General features: G+C 38.5%; 1 protein-coding gene and 1 long non-coding RNA gene across 3 annotated transcripts in view; one reads left to right on the top strand and one right to left on the bottom strand.

Annotated features, from left to right (window-relative positions):
* Positions 1-5023: 5023 nt before the first annotated feature.
* On the bottom strand, positions 5024-23727 carry MED6 (mediator complex subunit 6). Of its 2 annotated transcripts, XM_017528766.1 has the most exons (8): positions 23621-23726; positions 18704-18863; positions 17708-17799; positions 14421-14503; positions 14005-14113; positions 12063-12178; positions 6554-6581; positions 5024-5735 (listed from the first exon to the last, which is right to left on the bottom strand). In XM_017528766.1, exons 1-8 carry the CDS (start codon positions 23640-23642, stop codon positions 5605-5607), a joined length of 741 nt encoding a protein of 246 aa, XP_017384255.1. In that variant the 5' UTR covers positions 23643-23726; the 3' UTR covers positions 5024-5604. The 2 variants fall into 2 exon arrangements, with proteins under 2 accessions (XP_017384255.1, XP_017384256.1); XM_017528767.2 differs by lacking the exon at positions 12063-12178 and having other exon boundaries at positions 23621-23727.
* LOC108304525 overlaps positions 23702-23862 on the top strand; it is an 8987-nt gene continuing 8826 nt past the window's right edge. Inside the window, exon 1 of the long non-coding RNA XR_001825295.2 lies at positions 23702-23734. This is a non-coding gene — a long non-coding RNA (uncharacterized LOC108304525). The remainder of the gene's footprint in view (positions 23735-23862) is intronic.

The raw sequence follows: 23862 nt of genomic DNA, 5'->3' as shown, positions 1-23862 counted from the left end.
TGAAAGATGAATATACAAGATGTTTGTAGACACACACAGACACTGAAATGTTACGCAGCCTTAAAAAGGAAATTCTGACACATGCTACAACACAGATAAAACCTGAAGATATCATACTAAGTCAAGGGACAAATACTGTATGATTCCATTTATATGAGGTACCTAGTCAATATCAGAAAGTAGAATGGTGGTTGCCAGGAGCTACAAGAAAAAGGGAAAGTGGAGCTACTGTTTAATGGGTACAGAGTTTCTATTTTGGATGGTGACAAAGTTCTGGAGATGAATAATGGTGAAGCAGAAGTACAACATAAATGTACTTCACACTGATGAACCAATACCAAAAAAGTGTGCAAAAGACCTGAAAACACAAAAATGAGTATCCAAGGAGTCAAATCATATGAAAAAATGTTCATCACCAATTACCAGAAAATGTAAATTGCAGCCCCAAAAAGATACCACCGAACACCCAATGACTAAATTTTTCCTTGACAACATCAAGGGTCAACAAAGGTGTAGAGCAACTGGAGCCTTATACACTGCTGGCTAGAGTATAAACTGGTATAACCACTTTGGTTAAGTATTTTCACATCATCAACTAAAGTTGAATAAAGGCAGGTTTATGAGCCAGCAATTTGAATAAAACAGTAAAATTAGCTTAAACAACAAATGTATTGTCTCAAAATTCTGGAGGCTGAAAATCCAAAATCAAAGGGTGGCAGGGCTATGGGCTATGCTTCCTGTGAAACCTGTAGGGGAATCCTTCTTTGCCTCTTAGCTTCTGGTGACTGGCCAGGTGGCATCACTAGGATCCTCCATCTTCACATGGCATTCTGCTTTTGTCTCTTCACACAGCTTTCTTTTTATAAAGACACCAGTCATATCGAATAAGAGGCCCATCCTACTCCAGTATGGCCTCACCTTAACCCATAACATCTGCAAATCCTGTTTTCAAATAAGGTCACATTCTAAGGTACTGGGGATTAAGATTTCTATATACCTTGTTTGGAGAAGAAGAGGACACACTTCAGCCCATAACATATACCAAAAAGCAATATAATATTCATAAAATTAGAATATTCCTGAAATTTCATATTAGAAATTCATAAAAATAGAATATTCAAAAAAGCAATTTTAACAGCCCAAAACTATGAACAATACAAATGTCTATCACCATTAGAATGAATTATAAAGTTGTAATATATTTATGCAATATAATACTACACAGAAATTAATATAGCTACAAATGAAACAACTTTGATGAACTTTAGAGATAAAAAAGAAGCCATACATTAAGTGCACACACTGAACCAATTATATTAAATTTAAAAAATAGGCAATCTAAACATTTTTAGGGATGCACGGTTATAGAGTTTAACTGTAAAGACAACAAATGATTATCATAAACTGAGGATGAAGCTGGTTAAGCATTAAAATTAGAAGAGAACATAAAGGAGTTTTTGGGATACTAGCAAAGTTCCATTTCTTAACCCATATAAGTTATATGGTTACAATGAGTTTTACTCCATTACTGTGTGTACTGTTCTGTATGTGGTAATTTACAGTGTAGTTGAAAGAAAAGGAGCTTTGCTGGAAAAAATAAAAAATACTTAAATTAAGCAAAGTTAAAGAGCTTATATAATATGCTGTCTTTTATATAAGAGAATAAAATATCTACTCATTTGTGGGGGAAAAAAGACAGTAAACTAGAGAATAGATTGATTACCTTAAGAAGGTAAATTAAAATGGGTGGAAAGAAGTAATGGGTAGGTATGGGGAGAAACTTTCAGACAGCACTGACATTTGGAACCATGTTAACATTTCATATACCCCAAAATAAGACAAAAAGAAATCATTAAGAATGGGGGGGGGAAGCAAAATAGAATTCAAAATAAAAACAAATAAGCTGAACCATCTATTAAATGAGTAACATAACCACACTGAAAAAGGAAAAAGAATTAACCCAGCCCAAGTAATTTTTTAACACAGTACTGAACTATGTGTCCTGAGGCTAAAGACCAGGATTCAAGCAAATACTGAACTAAATAGGGGTGTTTTTTGTTTGCTTGGTTTTTGAGATGGAGTCTCGCTCTGTTGCCCAGGCTGGAGTGCAGTGGCATGATCTTGGCTCACTGCAAACAACCTCTGCCTTATGGGTTCAAGTGATTCTTCTGCCTCAGCCTACAGAGTAGCTGGGACTACAGGCCCATGCCACCACACTCGGCTAATTTTTGTATTTTTAGTAGAGACTGGGTTTCACCATGCTGGCCAGACTAGTCTCAAATGCTTGACCTCAAGCGATCCACCCATCTTGGCTTCCCAAAATGCTGGGATTACAGGTGTGAGCCACTGTGCCTGGCCTACAGGCCTCCTTTTTGTAAAAGTATAGGTTCCTCCGCAATTTCAAAACTTCACTGTTGGCCAAGTGCAGTGACTTATGCCTATAATCCCAGAATTTTTGGTGGCTGAGGTGGGAAGATGGCTTGAGTCCAGTAGTTTGAGACCAGCCTGGACAACAAAGCAAGATTCAGTCTCCACAAAAAAGTTTTAAAATTAGCCAGGCATGGTGGTGTACACCTATTGTTCCAGCTACACAGGAGACTGTGGTGGGAGGATCACTCGAGTCCAAGAGTTCAAAGTTGCAGTGAGCTGTGACTGCACTACTGCACTCTAACCTGAGCAACAGAGTGAGACCCTGTCTCCCAAAAAAACAAACAAACAAAAAAACCTATGTTATTATTCTAGCATTAGGCAAATAAGTTAACACACTGTGGATAATAGGAACCAGAATAGTCATCAACACAGATTTGCCAATATGGAAGAGAACAAGGTAAACTTTGTGGTGATGGACTAAAATTGGAAGTATCAGTATGAACTGATGGTACCTTTTAATATAGGTAGAATACACAGATAGACATGGATGTATATGGATGTATGTGTATTCACTCACATACATACGCATATATCTATTTCCTGACTGTCAGTTGAAAGGGCCTAGAAGCAATGACACCCTGGTAGCAATGAATATACCCAGCACACAGACCTTGACTTCCAAATGCTATTCTCCACTCAAAGAAATAGAAGTGCCTGGCTCCAGGTTTGAAATACGCCTGGAATATCTTCTTGTGCTAAAGAGGAAAGAAAACACTCAACGTATGATGACGTCACATCAAAAGGACACAGCATCAGCTTGAAGGGGCTCCCACTGGCCCAATTTAGGATAATTTGGGCATCAATATGAATGACAGTAAAGAAATGTACCCAATGAATAAAATAAGAATCCAGGAGTCCACAACAATATTTTTAAAACAGGGGGTGGCAAAATGAAAGTTCTTATTTATAGCAGAAAGCTAACTAATAACATAGAACAATGAATCAGAAAATCACCATTTTGGCAACAATCAGAGTAATAAATGACTCAGGCAAGACTTATCAATGGAGGCTAGCCAGTGGGTAAAAGTTTGAGAAATAAAAAGATACTCAGAGCCTCAAAATATTCCCCACAATATACTTGTAACTTACAAAAGGAAAAAAAACTTTAAGGTGGAGTAACCTTGCAGACACTATGTTAACCAAGGGATCAATGTCAACATCACCAGAAGGGGAGCAAATTGACAGCATGTATCTCCATAGGCATCTTTTCTATGGCATTCCTCACAAATATGCATGAGGTGAATTTCATCATGAGAATGTAGCAAACACACCCAAATTGAGAGACGTTCTACAAAATGAATGGCTTCAACTCTTCAAATATCAAGGTTATGAAAAAGAAGCAAAATTAAAGAACTATTCCAGGTTACAGGAGACTGAAAAGACAACAACTAAATGCAACCCATAACTCAGAATTTTCTTCTGCTGTAAATGACATTATTGACACCACTGGTGAAACATGAATAAGATAGAGAGGGGGGAAAGAGAGAAACAGCAAGTGACAGGAGAGCAAGAGTTAGAGACAGAAGAGAGAAAGAAAAGTAAAGACTAAAATACAGAAAAATATTAACAGATGGAGAAGTAGGGTAAAAGGTATATTTAAGAATTCTTTGTACTATTCTTATAACTTTTCTGTATGCCTGAAATTATGTCAAGATAAAAAGTTAAAAGACAAAAATCTCTCACAATACATAAAATCAGACATTTCATAAAAGCAGAAAACAAAGATGAAAAATTGTTCAACCACTTTAAATACTAAAACATCACTTTTGCTACTTAACACAAAAAACATAAATGACAAAATTCAGTGGTAGCAATTGTGGAAAAACTGATACATATTTCGTACTTTGCTGTTTGATGACTAGTCCAATCTTTTGAGGGACAACTTAGCAATATGGACTAAGAGCAATAAAAATGCAGAGACTCTAGCGATATCACTTCTGGAACTCTATCCTAAATAAACAAATACCAAATATTGAAAAGGCATTATACAAAGATATAATCACCGCAGTCTTATTTAAAACAACGTAAATCGGGAAAAATCCCAAGTGTAACACAGAAAGAAAACTGAGATATAATCATTCAGACACTAAAACAGTCTATAAAAACTATGTAAACATGGGAAAAAGCTTACAATAGATAAAGTAAAATTGTATGAAAGCAGTGATTAAAGTACAGTTTTAAAAGCATCTACATGCAGCAAGCACACTCAGCCCCCTTGTCATGAGATATCCTGTGCCGCCTAGGGACTCTGCAGACTTCCTACCAGCAAGAAGGCCCTCACCAGATGGAGCCACTCAATGGATTTCTCAGCCTCTATGGCTGTTAAAAAAAAATACATTCCTTTTCTTTATTGAAAAAAAATTATCTCCACACAGAGTAAGATTAAAATTCCCAACACTGTTATAGTATTTATAGGGTAATGGTATTGGTGAGTGAGGTTTATCCTTTTTGTCATCTTTCAAAATGTCAGTAACTAAATACTGAGGAATATATAACTAACAAAAGGAAATATGCTTAGTTACTACTTTAACATCCTTTGTGTCTTCAAAGTGCATCTGAAAAATATCAGTTATGATAAAGAAAAAAGTCATAATGAAGCAATATATACAAATATCTTTATTTTGCTTTTAAACGTATCTACCAGTAAACATGTGAGTGGGTAGGCCGCACAAGCCCAGGAGAGGAAAGGTTACAGAAGATGTATAACAAATATTCACTAGAAATCATGATCGGAATAATATCCTTTCTCTTTGAGATGAAGTCTCGCTCTGTCACCCAGGCTGGAGTGCAATGATGTGATTATCGGCTCACTGCAACTTCTGCCTCCCAAGTTCAAGCAATGCTCTTGTCTCAGCCTCCTGAGTAGCTAGGACCACGGGCACCCACCACCATGCCCAGCTACTTTTTGTATTCTTAGTAGAGACAGGGTTTCGCTACATTGGTTAGGCTGGTCTCGAACTCCTGACCTCAGATGATCCACCAACCTCGGCCTCCCAAAGTGCTGGGATTACAGGCATGAACTACCGCACGTGGCCTAATATCCTTTCTTAAAGAATAAGTGCATTCCACACAAATAAGATGATTACAATAAAGTACCTTAAAGCTCAAGAGCCACAGTACTGAGGTATGATAACTGGCATGAGGAGTCTTGCACGCTTCTCTTTTGTCTAATACTCACTGAAGTCTCATCCGTTTTTCCGGGGGGGCTTTAGCACTCACTGTCTGTTGTACATTCTTTGTGGTCTCCTTCTCCTCAGATTTTACAGTTTCTGGTACAGGTTCTGCCTCTTTCTTTGTCTGATCCACTAGATATCAAAAGTAGATTTTTTTGGAAGGGGGATATAGATGGAGGGATGAGAAAAATCCAAACAATGGTTAATATGAATGATTCACATTTTCAAATTCACTTTTAATTGCTTATCTCAAATTCTAGATCTAGCTGTTTCCCCAAGCAGATGTATATAAGAACCTAGTTACAAACCTAACAACCTGATAACTCAAGGAAATTAGTAATACTAGACAAAATTATACAGCATTTAAGACAGTACGTTAAAAACAAGATATATAATTATTCTAACCCAGTACCATGATGTTTCAATGCCTATTTTCAATAATGTAACAGAAAACACCACTGTGTAAAAATACACATAGATTTGATGGAAAAAACCTTGAATCGCATTGGCTTCCTCACACCTCAATACCTACTCTTTCCCTCCCCATTCATCTTTTCACTACCACAAACGCTACCACAGTGGCACCACCTGCTGACAGCTGAGCAGATCTCAAAGGTTAGGAGTAAAAAATTACAATGAGAAACTCTAGAACAAGATTGTCCCACCTGTGGCCCAGGATGGCTTTGAATGTGGCCCAACTGAAATCTGTAAACTTTCTTAAAATATTATTACTTTTGCTTGTTTTAGATCATCAGCTATCATTAGTGTTATTTTATGTGTGGCCCAAGATAATTCTCCTTCCAGTGAGGCCCTGGGAAGCCAAAAGATTGGACATCCCTGCTCTAGAAGGACAAAATGACCATAGCTCATTTCACATGCTGCAGTTGTTACTGATTTACAGGCTGTTCGATCTTATTTCAAGCTTAATAAGAATATTAGATGAACCATACCTGGAACAGGCTTTTCTCCAGACTTTTGCTATGATTTTTTAGAAAACAGGGAGGGAAAGAGGAAAAAGAAGAAAACAGGTCAGATTGGCAAAGTTTCTTCTTCTTGATTTCATATTAATACAATGAAAACTTCATCCAAATTATATTTCAAATGACTTTGTGAAGAAAAATTTCTATTTAGATACTATAAATTTATCATTTTCTACTTCTTATTTCCCATTCCAGAAAAGACATAAATCAAAAACTAGAACAAGATAGTCAACCAACCATAAAAACATTTGAACATTTAACATTGTAGCCATGTGTGGACCCAGGCTACAATGCTTTATAAAAAGCAATTCAGTAGAATCCAATGGGAAAAAATAATGAAGTCTTTCAATACTCTAAAGTCTTATTTTCTTTGGGGATATGAATTATGCAAAGAGAGAATGAAGTATGGATGAACCAGGACTTTTAAAGTTGGCAGGCAAGGGAAATTTGGAGGGAAAAGAGATTTCTGATGAGTGTATTATTAAAAACCAATCTATAGAAAAAAAAGAGCATCAGAGGTCAGAAACAAGGTCAGATCCTTCACTCTGTACAGCAATTCTTTCACTTGATTAAGCTGTCATCTCCTTTGCCCCATTCTCCAAGTTAAATGCTCTAAAACAATCTAGTCGTCTTCTTCAAGGTTCACAACCTACCCCCTCATTCTCATCCGATGACACTGTCTCCCATGTTTAAAAACAACAACAAAAAAAAAACCAGGATGCCAACACCACCAACTTCCTTACCACCTATCTTTAAACTTATTATAATTTTATACACACACACACACACACACACACACACACACACACACACTTAAAACACCTTATTACTTCCATATCATCTAAGAAGAAAAAAGTTATCTCATTTCACTTCTAATGTCTCCATCTGTTTGCTGAATCTTTCTGGATTTACATGCCCTTCCTAAGCCTTCTTACCTATTGCCATTCCTAATAACTACAAAATTTTCTGATATTACACATTCCAGGTTCTTGCTGACAACTGCCAACTATCCTACTCCAACTGCAAGTCCTGGGAAACTTTGCGCTTAACAAGACCAAAACTGAGCTTCATATTATTACCCACTGTGCAATAAAAGGGTTGCCATAGAAGGCTTGAGGCTGCTATACTTAGAAAAGCCTGCTCGCAAAGCTGGCCCTTGGCTAGTGTCTAGAAACTTTGGATTTTTGGAGGTTTCCCACCATTCCCTGATAACAGTGACTCTCTGTGCCTAGACTCTACAAAAAATGTGATTTGGGTTAAATACCTGCTTTCTTCAGAGGCTGTGAAATTTTGGTATGTGCTAGGTAGAGGGTACCTACATGAAGAGCCTCACCCCCAATTCCATAAAAACGCCTTGGGTACCGGGTATCTAATGGACTTCCCTGGGCAGACATATCACACATACATTGCTGCATTTTCACTGTTGAGAAGAGTGCACTCTGTGTAATCTCTTAAGGGAAGAAGGAAATATAAGGAAGCCTGTACATGGATTATTCCAGACTCTGCTGTCTTTTTCCCTTATGATCTGGCTATATATGTTTACCACATTACGGCAATAAATCTTAGCTCTGAGTACAACTACATGCTGAGTCCTTTGAGTCCTGCTAGCAATCTGCAAATATGGGAGTCATCATGAGAACCCCCAACAAAGCCATATATCACATTATCTTGTGCAAATATCAGTATTTAAACATGTCCAAAGTAATTCTGAGGAAACAAATCATTTTTCTTTAAAATAGGAAAGGAAATATAGGGAGGAACATTGAGGAGAGTAAAAAAATTGAAGGGGGGAATTTTTCTACTGCCGGCACTGAATCATTTAAGCTATACTGGACATTGAACTATATCTGGACATTGGAATAATGTCATTATTTACCCAACATAATACACTGTCTAATCTTTTCTAGATTAGACAGGTCTGCCAGATGAGTAGAACAGGGTTTGAGATGGGGATATACAGCAAGGGTGCCTCTTGGAGCAAATTTAATCAGGTGGCTTCGGTTTAAATAATCCTAGTTGAAGTAATATCCTATGGTATTCTAGTAGCTTCTAAAAACAGCACTAAAAAAGACAGTCCCCATAAAAGGCTCTGAGGACCAATACTCTCATCACATCGGTGTTAGTGCAACTTCCAGCAGTAACAACAATTAAAATATGAAAAACGGGGCTTCAAAGAAGCAGGCAGAACTTCTCTATTCTCCTGAAAGTCCCCTTATAGGGGCAACATTCCTGGGTACCACAGGCCCAATGCGCAATAAAATTGGTAAGTAGGAATACCTTCTGTATCCTTATCCGAAGTACAAATAGTTCTGGAGGACACAATGGGTAAAGAAAAGAAGAGTTCATATGAGCTAAAAGAAGTTCTGGGAGGCTTCAAGGAGATTTTTTTTTTCTCTAGATCTGAGGCTAGAAAAAATTTTGGTAAGAAAAGCAAAAAAGATTATTAATAGTTGTAGAGAAAGCCATCTTTCTCCTAGTTATGTTACACAGAGCTGAACATTATCTTTGGCAGTTGTTTTTTGGCCCTTGGATGGTCAAAGAAATGTGGAGTTCAGGAATACGATGATGTAAGTATGAATGTGGCTAAACCTTTAAAAGAAAAAGGTAAAAAACCCACTGAAATGATATGAAGTATACAGTCTGCTTAAAAATAACTGGGAGAAAGCAGGGGAAGAAGAGATAAAACAAGCTTGGCCATTTTTGATAACTGTTGAGGCAGGCTAAAAGGTATACGGGGTTTCACTTTTAATTATTCTCTCTGCTTTCATGTTTTTAAAATTACTGTGCTTTTCTAAAGAGGTTTTTGTTTTTTTATTTTATTTTTTTCTGAGATGGAGTCTCACTCTGTCACCCAGGCTGGAGTGCAGTGGCGCAGTCTCAGCTCACTGTAACCTCTGCATTCCGAGTTCAAGCGATTCTCCTGCCTCAGCCTCCTGAGTAGCTGGAACTACAGACGCATGCCACCATGCCTGACTAATTTTTGTATGTTTAGTAGGGACGGGGTTTCACCATGTTGGTCAGGATGGTCTTGATCTCTTAACCTCATGATCAGCCTGCCTCAGCCTCCCAAGGTGCTGGGATTACAGGCATGAGCCACCATGCCCAGCCAAGGGTTTTTATTTTAAGAATCAAGAGAGTCTTTGAGCTTTCTCTACAATGTCTAGACTAGCTCACCAGGATAGAACAGCAAATAAGATTCAAGGCAGCATCCCTAGCCAGGGAAAAAAAAAACTGTCTTTCACTAGAGTACTTCAGAACTCAAATATAATGGGAAACTACTCAGTGTTCTGTAGGTTGGTCAATGAAAACCAAACACCTAACAACTGTATTTAAACCAAAATCTGTGTTTTTCCCTGTATTCTGAATTTTAGTTAACAATACCAATGTAATTCTAGGCATGAAACCCCAGAATCACCCTTTGTCCAATTTCTCAAAATCTAACCACCAAATTAAAGCAATCCTAACTCTGAAATTACCTCCTACATCTGTCTCCTCTCTATCCTATGGCCACAGAATTAATTCAAGCTTTCCACAATCTAAGTGCCCTGAATCCAAACTTTACATGTGATTTCCTAAGCATCCCCCACCATACTGTCACTAGTTATCTTCTAAAACACAAAACTGACTACATTACTCCCTTGCCAACTACTTTAAAACATCCAATGGGTCCTTATTGCCATCAGCAATAATTCTCAGCTAGTCACTTGAAGATGAGGCAGCAGAGATTTCAGCGGGAATACACTCCTAGAGAGCATATACTTGAAAAAGAGTATACAAAATTTCCCCTGGTTTGGCCGGTCTTTGGTTATAATAGCTATTGTTTTAAATCTTCAAATAACTCTGAATGTATCCAGAGCCCTGTTACGTTTATAGGAGAGGTAATGGGTTATAAGTTTAAAATAGAGAAGAAACACAGGCCTACAGGATTAAATCCCTACTCCTTTGCATGGCATACAAAATCCTTCTCAACTGACCTTAATCCACCTTTTAAGTCTCATCTTCCATTACTCTTCCCCTCACAAACACAAAGAGTAAACCCTCAGAAGATTTTTCTGGTTTCTGAACACATGTTCACTAACTCAACTCATGTTTCTGGTTTTGCATGTTCTATTACCATTTTCTAGATCAGGACTGTTCAAAAGAAATGTGAGCCACAAATGCAAGCCATATGTGTATTTTTTAATTTTCTCATCACATTTTTAAAAACAAACATTTATTTAGCCAAATATATCTAAAATATTATTTCAACATAAAATCAATATTTTTAAACTACTGAGATATTTTACATACACTCTTTTTCATACAAGTCTGAAATCCAGTATGCATACTGCACTTACATCACAACTCAATCTCTGGACTAGCTGTGTTTCAAATGCTAATAGTCACATGTGCCTCGTGGCTACCATACTGGACAGCACATGTCTAGCTGTCTCCCCCTGGCCTACCTAGTATACATTATGTACTCACCAAATGAATGCTCAACTACACCTAACTTCTTACATTTTGTAGATATCACTCATCATCCTACACACAGCTATAATTCATTTATTTATTTATTCAACAATGTTCCATCTTCAAGTGCCATTCATGAGATTCCTCTAAACTAGCTTTCCTGTTCTGAGTTCCATCTTGTGTCTTCTGCTCTCTTCGCCACCACATCACAATTCCCATAGCACCCATCTTTCACTACAGCAGAGTCAGGGAAGAGAGAAGGGGAGGCCTGTTCTAAAGTCAACTCATGAAAAATTTCATTTAGTTTAAAATTTCCCTTGGAAAATCCCTTAAAGAGTTCCTAACAAAAACAGGGCATATAATTTTGTGTGTACACCCTGTAACGGTCCTTAAGAACTGAGACAAGCCATGAGAACAGCATATTCATCAATTACATTACATACCTATTTCGCTCCAAAAGCTCATTTAGTAGAATGGCAGGTGGATTTGCTATTGTTGTTAGAATCTCCCTGCCCCTCCAAATCACACAGTGGAATTCGTATAACTTAAAGCCCCAGTGTTGTGTTATTAATCACTATTAATCACTCCTGCCTCCTCTATGTATATTGCCAAACACTCTACCTCAGATATTCTGTTCTTTTTGTTATTCTATCATTTAGGTTGTTCAGATATCTATTACCCTAGGCTGGAAGGCGGCACATAGAGTAAAAAGAGCATGAGTTCCATATTCTAGTTTTGTTACCACCTGTGACACCTTCAGCAACCTTTTTAATGAGAATATTATCGATATGTAGTCCTCAAAGTTTGTGAAGATTCAGTAAGAAAAACAAAACAGTGTTAAATCCGTTCCATTTGCCCATTTCTTCTATTAAGTCTTTCAAAACCTTTCCTCTGATACGGAGATTTTTTAACTAATGAGGAAAATCAATAATTTTAGGTCACATCTGAAACAGTTCTCAATTAAAAATAAATATGTATGCCACACAAAAGAGGTAAAGATTAACCACACATATTTTATTTTCATTACCTGCACAAATCTGGGTGGAAATTTTTGTCTGAGGTCTACAAGTAAAGCATCCACACGTTGTCTCTGAAAAATAGAGCTTGGTTCTTCTTTCCTTTTGGCTTTAGGTCTGACTTTATCTATTAAAATATGAAGTCTGAATCAAAACATTGCCTACTTAGTTTGGTGTCTCATATTTTACAAATCTTTATCCACCATGAACATACACAAACTTCACCTCATATTTTACAAATCTTTATCCACCATAAACACACATAAACTTCATTACCTGCTATACCAAAGATAATTCCCCAAATCAGGTAAACACAGCATATATACAGAAGTGTTGTAACTCTTCCTCTTAACTGAAGTTAAATTCTACCATTTACGGTGATACACATCTTTTAAAGCTACTTCAGTTTTGGTACATAAGCATACACAAACTTAAGAGTCTTAAAGCTCAAGTTTTTCAGAATTACCAAGATCACAATCCAAATTATTGGTCTGAAATTATCTTTGCATTTTTTTTTTTTTTGAGATGGAGTCTCATTGCCCAGGCTGCAGTGCTGTGGTGGAGTCTTGGCTCACTGCAACATCCGCCTCCCGGGCTCAAGTAATTCTCCTGCCTTAGCCTCCCAAGAAGCTGGATTACAGATGCCTGCCACCACACCCAGCTAATATATTATATTTTTACAAAATACAAACGGGGTTTCACCATGTTGGCGAGGCTGGTCTCGAACTCCTGACCTCATGATCTGCCCACCTCAGCCTCCCAAAGCGCTGGGATTACAGGCGTGAGCCACCACGCCCAGCCTTACCTTTGTATATTTTAAGTGTATTAAATGGTCTTTTCCCACAAAACCTATTAAGAACAAATTAAAAAATACAGGCTTCAAAAACTCAATCTGCCATATTCAATTATTAAGACTGTAATTCACCAAAAAAAAAAAAATAATATAACAAAACAGAAAATCATGTAGACAAAAAAAAGAAAAGAACCTGAAAGAGAAATTCTGAAGTTAATCACATGTGGGATTTGCCCTTGGGAGGGAGGTGTATTGGGAAACTGTCTCTAAGCAAAGTGTTCCAGATAAGTGTTATTCCAAACATTTGGTTATGGTAAGAGAAAATAGCAATTGGGCCAATTTTAGTCAACATTTCTTTTATCAAATGTTCCTGCTTATACCTACTATTAAGAAGATGATACAGGTCTGAATTCTATAGAAAGGCCATGTTTCCTCAGTAATTTACTCTGAGTTGCTATTTCTCAGAAAAGGAAATGCAAAATACAAGTATGCTGTTATAGGCACATTTCTTGAGGTAGCTGAACAGTAAAATATGATGAACACAGTAGCAGATTAGATGGAAACTTAGAGGACCTGGAGCCACAAGAGGTGATGAGATGGAAGGATCAGAAAACAGACTGGCCATCTGGAGATAGGGCTCTAAAAGGCAATCTCTCTCGACTCCTCCGCTTTGAAGACTGGAAGAATAACAAGTTCCAGATTCCAAGATAACTCAACAGTCAGGGAATTAGGGAATATCATCTTTGCTCATTCCAAATCACTGTCTCTCCTATGTCTCTATTTTTATTTTTAAGAGATCAGGTTTCACCATGTTGCCTAGGATGATCTTGAACTCCTGGGCTCAGGTGATCTGCCTGCCTTGGCATTACTAAGTGCTGGGATTAAAAGAGTGAGCCACCATGCCTGGCCCCAAATATTTTAAAACCTTGAATCACCTTAACAAAGACTACCAGTTACCTAACAGACTAAACTTGTATCTGTTCCTATGTGAAAGCTATGATTACCATATCTACTTACATGAATCTCAGCTGCAACAAAGTCACCATCCCACAAAAAAGTGATACACACCTAGAAAAGATCAACAGCCATTTTCCTAAAGAAAACAGCTTCATTCTCAGAGGATCAAAAGTGTTTTAGGAGGGTCTGGGTATTCTACTTACCTTGCTCTTCATGATCTTTGAAGTGCCACCAATACCCTTTGGAAGGATGATATCGACAGTATGACATAGCTTCATCAAAAGCTGACTGAATACCATGCACTGCAGTAAGCTTGTAAAAGGAAAAACAAATTCTAAATTTCTCATTAGGTCAACCAAAATTTCCAAAGTAAATACTCACAAAATGTCACATATGCAAAGACAGAACCTATTTTTCAGAACCTAAATTACTATATAATTGTAACTATGAAATATACTTTGAGCACTGACTTGACTCAAAGTAACCACAGTTCAAAACATTCTAATAGTCAACACTTTATAGCAACTTACACAAGGCAGAGGAGCTCATTTGATTATTGGAAGCAAGGTAGCTAATTAAAAGTTTTCTTTAGTGCTTAAAGAATGTGAAGACCACTTACCACTCTAGAGTTTATAACTGATCCCAAGTCTGGTGCCTGATAGATCACTCCAGCAATGATATAGTAATCAGCTAGTGGGATAACTAAAACAGTAGGAAAAAAGGTTTATGAATACAGCTATGGACACAAATTGCTAAACAGACTCTCATAAAAAAACTAAAATCTGATATTTTCCCATAAGGTGGGGTTTAGCAATTACTGCTTTGGTAAAGCTGTACTAGAAAACAGCCACATCCAATCATTTACCTATCTATGGCCGCTCTGGCAATAATTGAGCAGTTGTCACAGAGACTACAAGGCCCACAAACCCCAAGTATTTAGTCACTGGCCCTCTTCAGAAAAAATATGCCCACTGTTGCCCTCCAGCAGTGCTTCTCAAACTTTAACGTGCATCTGTATTACCTGGGGATGCTGTTAAAATTAGATTCTTATTCAGTAGGCAGAGTGCATTTCTAACAAGTTCCCAAATGATGCCAGTACTGTGTCAGTCAACCTTACTTAAAGGAGTAAGACACTGAGCAAGAGAGACTTTGGGTCCAATGTAAAGGTATCAAACGCAATGAGCTTGCTTTTGTGCCCCTGTGCTGGGTCCTAATGAATAAGACAGCTGCTAGTGAGGCTAGTGCCGTCTTGTATAATTTCTTTACCTTGAATCCTCTCACCATGGAAATCTTGTCTTGTCCCTAGCGTTGCCTTAGTTCTAACGTTCTCTTTTACTCTGGGCAGGTACTCTAGATCCTTGATTTTGAAACTAAATTTGGATTCTGGAATCACAACTTCTTTACCAAGTCATTCTCTGAAATCAATGCCAAGTTAAAGGTTCTTCATAAATGTCTTAATGAGGGTATAATTGAGAGATGTAGCTGTAATAACACCCATCTGGCTCCCCTATCTTAAATCTTCTCTTCAGTATGACTCTATTCATGGTCTTGGCTTGATTCTAAACATCTTTGATTTCTGGTTGTCGCTGGAAAAGGTGTCTAGCTCTTTAATTCAAAACCAGATCTGGACTCTATACCCTTCAGTGTTGCTTCTAAATCAAGTTTTCCGTAGGTAGTATAACCCAGGTAAGGCTTTTAGTTGGATCCATCAATGAGAATTTTCAATTGGTCCTCCATTAATTTGGTAATGATTGCATCTACCACGCATTTTGTAACAGAATTAACTCAGTAGACTGAGATGAAAAGTTAATTGTGGTTGTCAACAAAGCCTGAGTCCTGTCCTCTTGCTCTCCTCCCTGGACAGCATGAGCTTCGCCACTTGCTCCACACTCTCCACCAACAACTGGTCCCTGAGGTCCATCCAGGAACCCCGCTGACGTGCCTGGCTGGTCAGCGGCACAACCAGCGTATGTGCAGGCACCGGTGGCTCTGGTTCCTGGATCTCCATGTCCCGCTCCACCAGTTTCCAGGGCAACTTGGGGTGCAGGGGCCTGGCCATGGGGATGGCCAGAGTCTGGCAGGAATGGAGGCATCCGGAATGAGAAGGAGATCATGCAAGCCTGAAACTAACTGGTTCAAAGCCTGGCCTCCTACTTGGACAGAGTGAGGAGACTAGAGACTGAGAACCAGGGGCTGGAGAGCAAAATCTAGAAGGGACCCCAGGTCACAGACTGGGGCCATTACTTCAAGACCATCAAGGACCTGAGGGCTCAGATCTTAAATACTGTGGACAGTGCCCGCATCGTTCTACAAATCGACAACGCACGTCTTGCTGCTGATGACTTTGAAGTCAAGTATGTGACAGAGCTGGCCATGCGCCAGTCTGTGGAGAGCGACATCCATGGGCTCCACAAGTTCACTGATGACACCAATGTCACTTGGCTGCAGCTAGAGACAGAGATTGAGGTATCAAGGAGGAGCTCCTCTTCATGAGGAAGAACTATGAACAGGAAGTAAAAGGCCTACAAACCCAGATTGCCAGCTCTAGGCTGATCGTGGAGGCAAATGTCCCCAAATCTCAAGACCTTGCCAAGATCATGGCAGACATCTAGGCCCAATACAAAGACTCTGAAGAACCAAGAGGAACTATAAAAGAACTGTTCTCAGCATATTGAGGAGAGCACCATAGTGGTTACCACACAGTCTGCCAAGGTTGGAGCTGCTGAGGTGATGCTCACGAAGCTCAGACATATAGTCCAGTCCTTGGAGATCGACCTGGACTCAATGAGAAATCTGAAGTCCAGCTTGGAGAACAGCCTGAGGGAGGTGGAGGCCCACTATGCCATGCAGATGGAGCAGCTCAACAGCATCCTGCTGCACGTGGAGTTGGGCCTGGCACAGACCCAGGCAGAGGGGCAGTGCCAGGCCCAGGAATATGAGGCCCTGCTGAACATCAAGGTCAAGCTGGAGGCTGAGATCGCCACCTATTGCTGCCTGCTGCAAGACAGCAAGGAATTCAATCTTGGTGATGCCCTGGACAGGAGCAATTCCATGCAAACCATCCAAAAAACCAGCACCCATCAGGTAGCGGACAGCAGAGTGGTATCGGAGACCAACACCACCAAAGTTCTGAGACATTAAGCCATCAGAAGCAGTGTACTCTTTGAGAAGCAGGAGGCCAATAAAAAGTCCAGAGGTCAAGGAAAAGAAAAGTTACTTGGGATGCTTGATGTTCAGTTGGTATCCCAACTGTGAGGTAGCTTTGATGCAGTGAGTTGTTCTGACTGTTAGTACTTGAAGAGTTGTCCTTGGGCATGTTTAAAGAGTCCTGGTATCCAACTATAAACTAGTAGAACTGGCTTTTCAAACATTTCCTACATGATAGTTATACATGTTGTACCAGCCTCTGCAGATGACTTGTACAATGTGATTATAGTGGACACCAGATTTCTTTTAGACAATCTAAAAATTTGGTAGGCAGAGGATGTCCAAGCTACCAGCCTTCATTAAAAATCTCTGGCTCAAAGTCTCAAATGGACTTCCCTGAGCAGACATATTGAGTGCAGCTGCATTTCATTGCTGTATGGAGGGCACACTCAGGTATGGCCCTTCACAAGCAAAAGGGAAAGCGTAGGAAATTTGTACATGGATTCCTACAGACCCTACTGACATGTCTTTTTCCAGTACTAATCTGGCTGCGTACCCTTACTGTGTTGCCGTAACAAATCTTAGCTGTAAGTATAAGCATATGCTAAGTCTGGTGAGTCCTCCAGCATGGTACTGAACATGTATGTGGTCTTGGGGACCCTCCAAAAAGAAACCAGTCAAAAAAACAAGTTAGGTCAAGAAGGAAATACATCATGATATTTTAAATAGAAAACAATGCCTTAAGTTTACACATTTTACCTTGAGCAGGTGACTGCCGCTGTTGCTTTCGAATGATGAAAAGAATGGGCTCTTGAGCATGTAAAAGGATATATTCGATTCCAACCATCTGACTGAAAACACAACACAGATATCCAAAGATCTATAAATGCCCTACAATAATTTCAAATAACATTCAAATTATTATATAAAAATTTGGCAACACTAAATAGGATTAAAACTGCCTATGTTTGGTGTTATAATCTGGCTATTGAGTAAAACTGGCTATTTTCCCAGACAGGTGGCATATAGATAAAGGAAGATTTATTTTTTAAACAACAAAATTTCTCTACAGAAATGTGTTATAAATTTAAATCTGATTATTTTCAGTCAGGAAAGTACACCGAAGAGTGTCCGTTTCAAAAAGGCAACCAAAATGCCATGATGCTTCCTGATTAAATCTATAAATACATATAAAATATAAAAATAACCATGAATACTCAACTATATATACTACCAAACTAGAAAACATCAAAAACTTTTTCCTCACCCCAACAAATTTTTTTACCTGACAGATTATGTTTAAAAGCAACAATATGTTGTCCCAATAGCTGTATTTGCCCCACAACAAAAGCCGTTTAAAATACGACATAAATTTAATTTTATAAGCCCCTCCTCAATATTTAGCTGACAACAGGAAAATTGTATCAACAGTTGTTTCATATACTTTAATAATATAAAATAGATATAGAAGAGACAATAATTACAGTTCCCTGGTTGATAATAACAGTAACATTGCCAAAATCACTCATCAGGTCAAAATCAAAACTTGTTACATTTAAAGTAAACATTGTGAAGTTATACAGAAAAGACCTCCGTTAAAACTGAATACTAATAATTACCTTGCATGTCAAATTTGTACAAACCCAAATAAAACTCCAAAAGTTCTACCCTGCACTTCAAAACCCACAGCTTGAAAGAACTGTTCATTGCAAAACTTGTATTTGGTAAAAATGCTACCTTCTTAAAATAACTTACTTCAAGTGTTCTAATGTCAGCCTCTGCATTTTGACCACTTCATTATTACATGTTCTGTCATAAAAAGGATTACTTCTTTCTGAAAAGTAATCCAAGACACTACCACTGTTCAAAATAGGGATCCAAGAGCTGTCAACCCAAGAAATTCCCAGGAGATTGTCTACAGGAAAGAAAACAAAATGATAAAGGATTAGAAAAAAAGAAAGAATTCAATCCAACAAACATTTATCATACATCTAATGTAGCAGGCACTATGAATATAAGGATGACATGGGTCCTAACCAACACACTCTCATGATGTAACAGAAGAGATTATTCAAGAAAGCAATAACATGATGTAAGCGTTATAACAAAGACACGGTGAAACCCCATCTCTACTAAAAATACAAAAAATTAGCTGGGCATGGTGGCAGATGCCTGTAATCCCAGCTACTTGGGAGGCTGAAGCAGGAGAATCGCTTGGCCCCGGGAGGCAGAGGTGTAGTGAGCCGAGATCTTGCCATTGCACCCCTGCCTGGGTGACAGAGCGAGACTGTCTCAAAAAAAAAGATATGAAGAAATGTGTTATGAGACTATACAGGAATGAGCAGAATAATTTACCTGAGGGAATGAAAATGATTTTTCACGGGGTGAGAAGGTGGGTTTTAGCATAATATGTTAAATAATAAATAAAAACTTACATAGAGTAAAGGGCAAAGTAATTCCAAGCAGAGACTGTATATACAGAAGTGTAAAAATATAAAGTATATTATAGCTTTAGAGAATAATTTCATTAGGTGAAGAAGTGATAAGATTTAAAATTTAGAAATGATTTAATTGGAAATTCTTATATGCTGGCAAGGAATTCAAAATTTTCAAACAACATGTATGCCCAAGAGAACACATCCATAGTCACTAGTTTAAGATCTCTAAATTAGGGATAGAGAAGTTAGGAAGCTATTATTGTAGATGAGATGATAATGATGTAAAAGCTAAAGGATAAACAGGAAGTAGAATGCCCTTAACTACGGTGACACAGTTTCATATTTAGAGTAGAATTAAATCATAGCTTTTAAAAAGACATGATAAATAGAGCTAGATATTTTTAATAAATGAGCTTTTACTGGCTAATGGCTTCAATGATACTTCATACCACTGACTGTACTGAACACCACTAGGTGTAAATCATGACCATCAAAATACCTATACAATACAGGTTGAAAACCTTCAGCCTCTCTTATCCTTTTATTACCTCTGACATCTTCAAAGAAGTCAGACCTAATTCAAGGTGGCAAGCAGTTTTGAGCAAAATGACTCAACTGAGAAAAATTATATAAAGGTAAAATGTACTTTATGTGCTATACAGCAGGAGACAGATAAAGTATGTTAATAACCAAATAATTAGTACAGATCATTTACATGGTCCATAATAACTGGATCATGCAATAACCAAATACACAACAGACCAGGAAATAAGATTTTGGAAAGAGTCTTTGTAATGAAAAGCAACTAAAGACAAGCATCATTCTCAGCTTTAAATACTACAGTGCAATTATTAACATAGGTTTATTTACATTAAAACTTCTTATACATTTATTTCCTTAGCATGATTATATTAAAGTATTTCTAGAAGGACAGTTTCGGTTTGTTTTTCACAGGACACTATGTCTATATGGTGTCATAATCAATTATTAATAATAGTGTTAACAACATAATTTCAGCAGAGGTGGAATAATCCACAAAAACAAATAAATGTGTAATTATAGATCCTACCTACAAACAATTACAGGAAGTTAACAGATTCATTTAGGGATATGATGATAATGAACGTGTCTTGGATAGATTGGGTTTAAGTATGGAATCAGACTCTCAGAATTAGAATCTTAAACGTCATCTGCTCCATGTGACTTCAGTAAATTCTCCCTGTAAGTTCTCTTTACAAAGCTGTTTCCACACTTACAAAACTCTTCATCAGCATTTATTTCTAATGTATTTTAATCGTCTAGTAAACTAATTCAAAGAGGAAAAATGAGACATATATGACATACAAAACCAATGCAAATGGAAATAATCCTATTTCTCATTTTTGAACACTGACTTTGTGCCTGGCCCTGTTCTAATCACTTTACCACACAATAACTCAAAGAGTTTGGTAGTATATTACTATTTTACACAAGAAGAATCTAAAGCATGGGAAGGCTAAGTAACTTGTCACAGAACTACTAAATGGTGGAGCTGAGATTTGAATCCAGGTATCCTAACTCTACAGATCACAGTCATACACACTACACTGGCTCAGAATGAAAACGCCCACTACAGAGATATTAAGAACTTGTGAGAAAAGCCAGAGGTCCTACTATAAATTTGAAGGCCACAGAACAATGAGTATTGTTCTAGAGAGGATGCAGTCTCATAAAATACATTTCCTCTTCTTCATCCTTATTGCCACTGTTATTTATTTAATCTTCCAAATGTCACTCAGACAACAGCTTCCCATTGGGCTCCCTGCCTCTAAGTCTTCCCTCAATCCTATTTGGCCTTAATTATGCTATGCTTGCAAAATAATCAAACTATGTCACAGTTTACTGCAAGAATGGTGGTGCACACTTACTGTCCAAAAGATTAAGATCCAAATTCCTTAATATGGCATTTCACAATCTAGCTACACTAGATTCTCACTTCACTGCCCGCAATTATCTACCACATAGCAGAATGACACAAGGAAATAAAACTTCGGCAAGTTAATCTCCTTGTGCCTTAGTTTCCTCATCTATAAAATGGGATCATAATAGTATCTACATACTAAGGTTACATATGTAAAATGCTTAGCACATTGTAATAACTCAATAAATACTACTTGGGATTACGATGGTGTTGGTGGTGGCTTCTTTCTCTATGTTCTCATAGCAATCTTTATACACTTTTATTTTCATAACCTAGAAGCACAAGCAACTTCCCATTAAATTATGAGTTTTTAGAGAACTGGGGCTATGTCTTACTCACCAGGAACCAATATAGGACCTGATTTAAAATAACCAGCAAATGTTGATTAATTCATGATTGAGGACCAAGTACAAGTACTACATTGGTCAGTGGTTTTTCTCAATCCATTTATGAGCTCAAGTATCCAAGAATATTTTTCTAGAAAATGGTTAAGAGGTAAGAGTTATGGTAAGAGTTGAGGTAAGAGTTATGGTCTACGGCTATGAAAATGAAATTATCTGTTGCACTTGGAGATTATCTGTGAACCCAGCCCCATAAAAAGAATACACTACCAAGTCAGGCAGATTCTAACCACTTTCTACCATCTCTGTTGTTATCACTTTAATCCAAGCTATGTCCAAACCTCCATGCATTATCGAAGTGGCCTCCTAACTGGTTTCCTTAATTCTACCCTTGCTCTCTTACACTGTTCCCAGCAGCCAATGTATTCCTAAAAAAAAATCATATCACATCATTCCTCTGATGGAAACCCTCCAATGGCTCTCCATTTTATTTGGAGGAGAAGCCAAAGACCTTATCATGGCTTTCAACATCTTTCTGACCTCATCTCCTTCCCACATCTTCTCTCACTTCCCTCCAGCCACATTGGCCTCCTTGCTGGTCCTTTAACACACCAAACACACTCTTAGAGTCTTTACCATGATCCCAACAAATCTAAATTGTAAGTAAAAATTATACAAACTAAGTATTTGAAAATAGTCTGATAGACTAAATGTTTCTCTTTTTTATTTTGTAGCAAGGCAACATGTTGACATAGCCCAGGCAGTTTAAGAGCATTCTAACAATCGGCAAGGATGAAATTAGGCATTTGAAACTTCCACTTATAATGAAAGAAAGGTATGTAAAATCGTGATCCAGAAGTGTTTAAGATCACCGGATAACTGTAAATGAGAATGTTTGTAATAAATGTGCTAGACCCCAATCCAGTTACTATGGAAAAAGGTGCCTCAGGTCGGGGGCAGTGGAGTGAGCCAGCACTTTGAGAGGCCGAGGCGGGTAGATCACCTGAGGTCAGGAGTTAGAGACCAGCCTGACCAACATGGAGAAACCCGTCTCTACTAAAGATATAAAATTAGCCCGGCATGGTGTCGCACACCTGTAATCCCAGCTACTCGGGAGGCTGAGAGGCAAGCGAATCGCTTGAACCCAGGAATTGGAGGTTGCGGTGAGCCAAGATTGCGCCATCACACTCCAACCTAGGTAACAAGAGCGAAACTCCGTCTCAAAAAAAAAAGAAAGAAAGAAAGAGAGAGAGAGAAGAAAAAGGCACAGCATCTCAAACACTTCCCTTTAAAAATCAAGTACTGTATATACGAACAAAAACAACTCTACATGCTCCCCAAGATCATTAATGGGTGGCATGTCCATATATTTATTCACTGATTGATTAAATATTTGAGTACCTCTACAGCTCAGGTGTGAAAAAGATACGACCCCTGCCCGTAATAATTGATGGATGTTCGATGTAAAGTATTATCGACTCAAAAATAAACCTTACAACAGAAAACATTTGGGATTCATGCCCAGGGACTCGTGGGGAGCGATCGTATTAGGGAGTCACCGCGCCAAGTCCCATGACATGAATCAAATCAAGTTGGCTCATTACCCCACTCCCTTCTCTGCCCAAAGGCCATTCCTTCACCCCAACAGAATAGCTCTGCTGTTGCAGAGATATGCGTGTAGAATACTCCAGCTCTGAAGACTCAAAGCCCAGAGTTGCTTCCAGCCCCTTCTCTCCCACGCTTCCAAGAGACGCTCCAAGAACTTGGAAAAACTCGTCAGTGTTTAGCTCGACCAGTCTTAGGTCGTCCACAAAAAACAGTAAGAAAAGCTTGAGACCTAACACAAAGGAACCTGAACCTTGAGCCTGCGAGCTATAACATCCCAAACTAGTCCACAGACAATCAAGAGACAAAGTATAGCAATACAATATACCTCGAATATCCACCGCCGCCATAATTCCGACAGCCTTCACAGGTTCTCTTTCCGGCGCAAGGTAAACGTAAGCCTAGGCCGCCGGAAGCAGCCGTTTGAAGAGAGTGCGCAAGGGTGAAGAGGAACGTAGAGCGGAAGAGGGGGCGGGGAGGACAGGAGAGGGGCAGGGCTGAGAGATACGAGCGGAAGAGGAGGGGCGGAAATGGAGAGAGGCTGGGAGGCGGGAAACGCGGGGCGGGGCG

Source organism: Cebus imitator, unplaced genomic scaffold (genome assembly GCF_001604975.1).
Source record: "Cebus imitator isolate Cc_AM_T3 unplaced genomic scaffold, Cebus_imitator-1.0 Scaffold54, whole genome shotgun sequence".
Lineage (NCBI taxonomy): Eukaryota > Metazoa > Chordata > Mammalia > Primates > Cebidae > Cebus > Cebus imitator.
This window is presented reverse-complemented; position numbering and strand designations above follow the sequence as displayed.